We start from the raw sequence: 7,015 nt of genomic DNA on the forward strand, positions 1-7,015 counted from the left end.
TTAAATGCCAAAGTGGGCTACAGAAACAGGGTTGGCCTTTCACATTGGAATATTGATGAATAAGTATGGGCTGCATTCCATTTGTAAAGTTCACCTCTCAAGATGAATTCATGGCTGTTCAGTTACCGACAGGTTGCTCACATACTTTGAACTTGCTTGGTGTCTGTCTTTGACAGATGATGGCAAAAGGAGGTATTGGAGTGGCCTCACATTTACCTGGGTGGAGAAGGGCTTGTCATCTCAACAATTGTGCTGAGTATGTTCAACACATTCCTGCAAGGATGGTATGTGGAAAAAAGAAACTATTAGGCGCATAAAACAAATCTTCCAGTAAAACCAGTTGAACAAGGTCGCCGTGTGACAGAAGCAATCACACATTAACCAGGCGATTGCTCTGCTGCAGTTTCAGCCAGCATGTCTGCGTCTGAGGTGCCCCCAGCCTTCAGCTCACAGTCATCCACATGAAAGATCAGAGGGGTATGCGAAATGGAGAGGGAGTGGGCCGGGAATGTAAATGGATGGAGGAAGTGAGAGAAGGTGGGGAGGAAAAACCGGCCGAGAGGAGCCCGGAGCTGCTTAGGTAGGTAGACGTGTGTCATTCAGCAACAGGCCTTTCATTTGAATCAGTATTTGAGCGGCAGGTCTCTTAGTACCTGCTTTCATGGGGAAAGGTCTGTATGAAATTATGCTCTGAGTGCGAGTACATCTCTCTGCTCATGACTGCTGAAAGCAAATGATTTTCTGCTTCATTAGGCAGGTATCTGTCAACATTTGTGATGGATGACTTGCACGTCTAGCTACTTACCATTACACTTGGCCTAATCGACCTGAGGTGACTGGTTTGCGGATGAATTATTTATTACGCTGCAGGACCTGGCAGCTGGTTCCCTTCAATGAATGTGTCAAAATCTGGCTTCAGTTGGTGTCATACCAGGAATGTGCCGTTTCCCACTTCATTTTGAAATGGTTTTCTTATTCCGTCTAATGTCGTTCTCCTTCCTGCCAGTTTTTTCCCACCTTTGTGATTGTCCGTCCCGTCTCAATTAGTTTCTCCTGTGGGGTTCATTTTGTGTGCACCTGCATTGGGGTCCAGAAATTCTTGAATTGTAAGAAGGAAACAACAAAGATGACAGGTGGTGTTCAGAAAGCTGCCAAGCTGCAGATTATTTTGATTACTACCCATTTCCTGGATTCCTCTCAGTCACCTTGCCTTCAACAGGGTTTGTTAGCTATCAGCCTGGCTTCCTGCTGCTGAGCTGCAACCACTTCTCTTTATCAGCTTGCCTATTCCAAATTGCGCAATTCCCGGGCCCACAAGCCTCTGCCCTGATTCCGAGCCTCCTTCCAAGTTGCCTGGCTCTCAGCCTTCCCGCTTCCAGTCAGCATCCAAGTCAACTAGCTCACACTCTGACAGACTGCATCCAAGCCTGCTGGCTTCCAATCCAGCAGTCAGGTGTCTAACGCCATGTAAAGTCTGTGGATCATCTGCCTGCAGCCACAACTTTGTTACTGTCCTGGCAACTTCTCATTTAGGTAACGTCCAGCATGCTGTCCTTCAGCCTGCGCCATGGCCTTGAACTTCCAATATGGCAGCCTCCAGATAGTCTCCTTGTCTGGTAGCCTCTAGCCAGGCAGTCTTGAGGTACCTTCCAGCCTGCTGCTCCTGAGCAGGTCCACTATCACGGAGACTCATCTGGCAATTTCCCCAACACATCCACGGGAATGAAGCATCCGATGCCACATAGATTTAGCTGCTTAATATTAAAAAACCTTGACTGTACACCAACCACCGAGCCTCGCCTGTCCAATAGATAAGATAAACTCCTGGTGAAACCTCAGTCTGTTTCTGTGTCAGGGTTCTGACATTATTTGCCAATCCAGGTGACACCAGCTTCAGATGTTAACAATTCCTGCTGACGCTGTCTTACCTTCCAGATCATCAGTCAACTGTCTTTTCAGTTTCTAACTAGATCTCCAGCTCTATCCCTAGTAGCCCACCTGCTCTGGACCTTGCCTCCACATCTGTGGGATCTTTCTTTCCCATCCTTTAGAGTAGTCCTGCATACATTGTCATTGTCTGTTTGGTTGTACACCGGCTCTACCTCTACTCTGATGCACTTCTGCTATGCCTCTTGCCTCCAGAAGGATCCTGGGGGTCTGCCAAGTCTCCAAACTGACTGCCAAGCCCTATCGCTGCTTCTCTCCCTTTTTTTTCCCCTGAGAGCTAGACCCTCTGTTTTTACTTCTTGTGTTTCTCTCCCAGTTTTGCTTGGTAACCTTCTTGGACCAATTATCTATGTTTCTGCTTTGTTCCTGTTCATGTCTTGTGCCCCACCTCCTTCCCCCAGTTTTGCCAGCAAGCTATCCTAACAGGACATTTTGCAACATTTTCTGTTGATACTTAGGTGCCTTTCCTGCACTCTCTGGGCAATGCGTGCTATCTGGCACAATATTGTATGTTTTAATTCCCCCATTGAAGCACAATCAATCTTGTTAATATGAAAATATGCCATTGACCTCATGTGATAAATAACCTACCTTAAAGCTGCTGGGAATTTGTATTTTTCTCCCTTTTGGCAGATAACATTGCATCATTTTCATTTTCAATCAAGCTCTCCTCGTGATTTTTAACAGTTTGCTGTCTTTATATATACCTCATTACTCAGTTCAAATCAAACAACAGCTGATGGTCAGTCACATCACACGTCGTGGTGCCAGGCTCTGTCCGCACTTGGACGCTGGGGAGGTTGGTGCAGTTTTGTTCCAGTGGGCGTAGTATGGCTACTCTGCCAGGTGGAGGCAGCACTCCACCCCTCTGTGTCACTGGTAGATGTGTGCCAAAGGCTCCTGGTGGTGTGTCTCCTGTGGATGGTTGTGGGAGCTTGTGTTTATGCCCTGAAGTACCGCCTGCAGCTAGGACAGGACCAGGTGAGCACATCCGTGTGAACTAGATATTGCTTGATCCAGCTGGTGCATTTGATTGCATTATTTTTATTAACTTTACTTGCTTTGCTTGAATTCAAGGTGAAGGTTCCAGTGGGGATGCAACAGGAAGATACACATGAAATTAGGAAAAGCCAGTGTTCATGGTGAGACTTAATGATTTTCATACAGACTTTTATTTGCGCTAGAATTTTGGCACTTTTTTGACAGATTAAAACCAGATGGAGGCCAGGTTATGTATATTATAGAACAAAGTATTTATGAGGATATCCTTCCCCCAAGTGTGCCACAATTTCCCTGATATGTCAGCATGAAATGATTTCTACAGATGTAGATTTTTATATCTGCAACATCCCTATTTTGGGAAAAATATGTAATTTCAATGCATTCAAGGAAACCATAAATTTATTCATCTGTGAGTGTTTAATTTATTATGTTCTTTAATTCTTTTAATTAACCAGACATGGACCTGACATTGTTACTGTGTTTACACTGCATTTTTTCCCTTTTTGAAGATTAAATATGAGCATTGAATATATATATATATAAAGTCTTACTACTGCATATGAAATATGATACATGGACACTGTCTACTTATCTGTCCAGGATGTCCCAGTCGAGGAGCACTGGCAGCCATATTCCTCTGGCTCTTGCCCTGGCAAATAGCCTGTTGCTATGTGTGCTCCAGGAGCCTCTACCAGACCCCAGCGTGCCCCAAATTCAATCCCTCCTCCACAGGCTGGAGGTGAGAGGAGTTCACCTTGACAAAGCAAAACTTCCTCCTTCCGCTCACACACAGCAGCCTTCAGCAGTTCTTGTCTTCTCCTGTGTTTTGACTTTCTTTCTGGATGGAGATCCATGTCAAGTTTCTTAGTAATATTGCTAAGATCAGAGATTGAGAAATACAGAGATATTCTAGCCTTGGGCAGCACACGCCATCGGTGAGTGGCTGTTATCTGCACTCTGAATTAGCCAGACTGACAGAGAGCAGTTTTAATGCTCTCAGTTTCCTGTGTGATTGCCATCACCTGCCCTGAGGACAAATCCTTTCTTTTTTAACTTCACTCCGGGTCCCCCTGCAGTCTGCAGTGGTAGAACACTGTCATTCATGAAACAATATTTCAAAATAATGACTGAAAGTGTGAGGTTAATGTTCACAAATGTGCTGACATGCTGGACCTTCCAGTGGCAGCCTCAGGCAAAACTAAAAATACATCCCTACTCTTCAGTCCAATCCATCTCTTACCAAGAGTATTACAGCCCCCAAAAACCCACAAGCTAAACTTTTTGTCTCGTTTAACTCTTATCTCGATTTCTACATTTTGCAGAAATGGTTTAAAGACCTTGCTATACCAAACAAACCCACAAATCTAAAGCCAGCTCTTTCAACCCTTTCCTTCCTGTAGTCAGTGTCTCACGCACTTGAAAAGGCTGATACTGGATCACAGGGGACACCGCAGGAGGTGGACCAAGACTCCATACTGACAGATAAATTGAACCTCCTCTGCACCTACCTACAGCAGAGGTGAGGCTCAGCATCTTGCGAACTTGCTGTTGGGGATTCTGTGTTTTTGCTCCTCCCCCAGTTCAGTTAGATTAACATCGCTCCTCTCTAACAGGATGAAGTCATTGCGTGCTCTCGTTCAGGTGCAGGGACATTTTGAGGCCAGTGTGAAGGACATGCTGGAGGGCGTAGATGGCCTCTGGGCTCAACTGGAGCAGCTTCATACCGGGGTCACTCTAACCAAAGAGGGGGGCCAAGGCCATGGAGACCTGGCCTTGGCCCACACAGAGGCAGAGGTAGGAAGGAATGAAAGTCTGGCTGAATTTCTCTGTCATTGATGTTGTTGGATTTGTTCTGCTTTACATTTCAATTAACATCAACTGCTCTTACCCGATTTTGTTAGTGAAAATATGTATTTGAGGTGTTATTTCTAATCCGCTTTTGTGCTTGCCAAAGATTTTGCTTTCAGTGCTAGGTCGCTATAGGAACAGACTTCAGTGCTGCCAGACTTGTCTGACGGACAGCACAGAACTACTGCAGGTAAAGCTTTCCTTGTGCAATAAAAGGCCAACTGATATTTCCTGCTGTCCTAACTTAGGAATCGCCTTTGCCTTGCTTTGCAGGAATTAACCTGGAGTCACACTCATATGAGCAGCGGCATTGAATCAGTCTGGCCAGAGCTGTTGCTTCAGTCCAACATTGAGCAGGTACATGAACTTCTTAAGACCTGAACTCCTGTATAGCATGCATTTTTAATTTTTCTTTTGTGTCGTTGGCCATCTTGAATCTAACCTATAATGTTTTAAACTCTTCTGCCACCACTAAGTGGAAGTATAACGGCCTCATATATGTGGACGCCAGGTCATAGGAGGTCAAATTTTGCCCCTTAGAAAAACAGCCAGATATTGTTAATAGGTTTAGAAACACAATGGGACTAAAAACACATCTCTCCTTTCAGTTTGACAAAGTGCAGGAGAGTTTCCTCTCCCTGGAACAACAAACCTCTACGTTCCAGGCCCACCTGGAGGGACTTAGAAAGGAGAATCTGGAAAGGCACACGAAGCCACTCACTCATGATCATGGCTCCAATTCATGCTCAGTCTCTCCAAAGACCTCTCCACATCTCCATGATAGACGAGTGAGTGATATGTCACTGGAAAATTCTAACTTGACATCTGCATCAACGTCTACCTCTTCAGTGGACAAAGACATGGGAACCGACACGCCTCTCTCACTGTGTGAGAGGTCGGCTTTGCAGTTCTCGTCCACTATTGGACGCCTGCATAAATCTAGAAGGAGGAAATGATTTATAACAAGTGTACTTTGTACAGGTTGTACAAGTGTACAGGTTTGTTACTGCTGTTCCTATAGAAACACGTTACATGCTAAATACACACACACCTCCTACTGGACACCATATTAAACGTTAGACTGACTTTTTGAATAGCTAATAAACTCAACTCATTTATATTTCAATATCTTGCTGTTACTCAAATGGATATTGTGATAGGCTGTAAGTCAATAATGAAGCCATTTTGGTAAATAATACAGCTGCCAAGCAGCTTTGTAAGGCCCCAACACTGATGAACTGTAGAATTAACATTATTGAACGAGATATAGATAAAGGCTGAATATAAGTTAGATCTAATTTTATTATTTTGTAATTCATTGACTGTAGCCCAGTGCATTGTGTGTGTTAAAGACAGGGTCAAATAAAATGTTGCACCATAATGATATATCACGAAATACATCTTTAGACAAGGATGGAACTTCGTAAAGGCAACCAACCAGGCAACTGCACACAGTCTTTAGCAAAGTGGCATCGCCACACATGTTCTCTGGATGTTAACATTTTGAAACTTCAAAAGCTGATTACGTAGAAAACATTGAAAACCCAACTATAGATGGGATGGTTTCACATGCCATCGGTCCCCTTCAACGGACCTTAAATCAGCCTTTTAGCTATTGGCTACTTGTTTCTGGTGTCTCTTTTACATATATATTAACTTATTCCTGATGTTGTGTTTCTTCCATGTGCATTTGCACAGGGTTGTTCATTTGGGAAGGTATTTTAAAAAAGTGCTTGTTTGAAAACTAAATAGTAATAGTAAGAGTAACAAAAAAATTATTGTGTGTAGCTGGTTTTGGAAATCAACTACCTGTTAAAAAAAATCCTTAGTTTTCTCTATAAATTTGCAATTTCTAAGTCAACTGTTTCCCTGTAAAGAATCCCCCTCTGAAACACAAGGGGGAGCACTTTCATCAGTTATTACAGGAATAAACAGCAGCGTCTCACAGCACCCCTTCAAAATATACATTCACTCCTAAAATATGTATTTGGCTGAGATCTCTGCAGATGACCCAGAGTTGTGAGCAGAGTTGGGACAAATGTGGGACAATATTTGCACATGATGCATTTTTTCCATTATTTATCCATTATTATTCAATGCCAGTTACATTTTTTTTTAAACAAATTTAGTTAAAAATCAATCTATGATTGTAGAAAGCCTGTTTTTTTTTATTATACAACAGAAATAATTTGCATGTTTTGAAAGCTTAGATTTTTAA

General features: G+C 43.3%; 1 protein-coding gene across 2 annotated transcripts; it reads left to right on the forward strand.

The window, feature by feature from the left end:
* The first annotated feature begins 199 nt into the window (after positions 1–199).
* Positions 200–6,753, forward strand: LOC115052995 (uncharacterized). 2 transcript variants are annotated; one of them, XM_029517529.1, is made up of 10 exons: positions 200–284; positions 404–580; positions 2,667–2,928; positions 3,025–3,089; positions 3,550–3,688; positions 4,350–4,468; positions 4,563–4,743; positions 4,904–4,987; positions 5,071–5,154; positions 5,406–6,753. In XM_029517529.1, the coding sequence occupies exons 2-10, from the start codon at positions 462–464 to the stop codon at positions 5,751–5,753; spliced, it is 1,401 nt and encodes a 466-aa protein (XP_029373389.1). In that variant the 5' UTR covers positions 200–284; positions 404–461; the 3' UTR covers positions 5,754–6,753. The 2 variants fall into 2 exon arrangements, with proteins under 2 accessions (XP_029373389.1, XP_029373390.1); XM_029517530.1 differs by having other exon boundaries at positions 202–284; positions 754–2,928.
* The last annotated feature ends 262 nt before the right edge of the window (positions 6,754–7,015 follow it).

Source organism: Echeneis naucrates, chromosome 13 (assembly GCF_900963305.1).
Source record: "Echeneis naucrates chromosome 13, fEcheNa1.1, whole genome shotgun sequence".
Classification (NCBI taxonomy): Eukaryota; Metazoa; Chordata; class Actinopteri; order Carangiformes; family Echeneidae; genus Echeneis; species Echeneis naucrates.

What these genes read in the sequence shown, in the direction of transcription:
- LOC115052995 (XM_029517529.1), top strand. Translation starts at nt 462, where the DNA reads ATGAAAGATCAGAGGGGTATGCGAAATGGAGAGGGAGTGGGCCGGGAA. An exon ending in TGCAGCTAGGACAGGACCAG is followed by an intron (nt 2,929 to 3,024) that starts GTGAGCACATCC and finishes CTTGAATTCAAG; the next exon opens with GTGAAGGTTCCAGTGGGGAT. An exon ending in AGGAAAAGCCAGTGTTCATG is followed by an intron (nt 3,090 to 3,549) that starts GTGAGACTTAAT and finishes TTATCTGTCCAG; the next exon opens with GATGTCCCAGTCGAGGAGCA.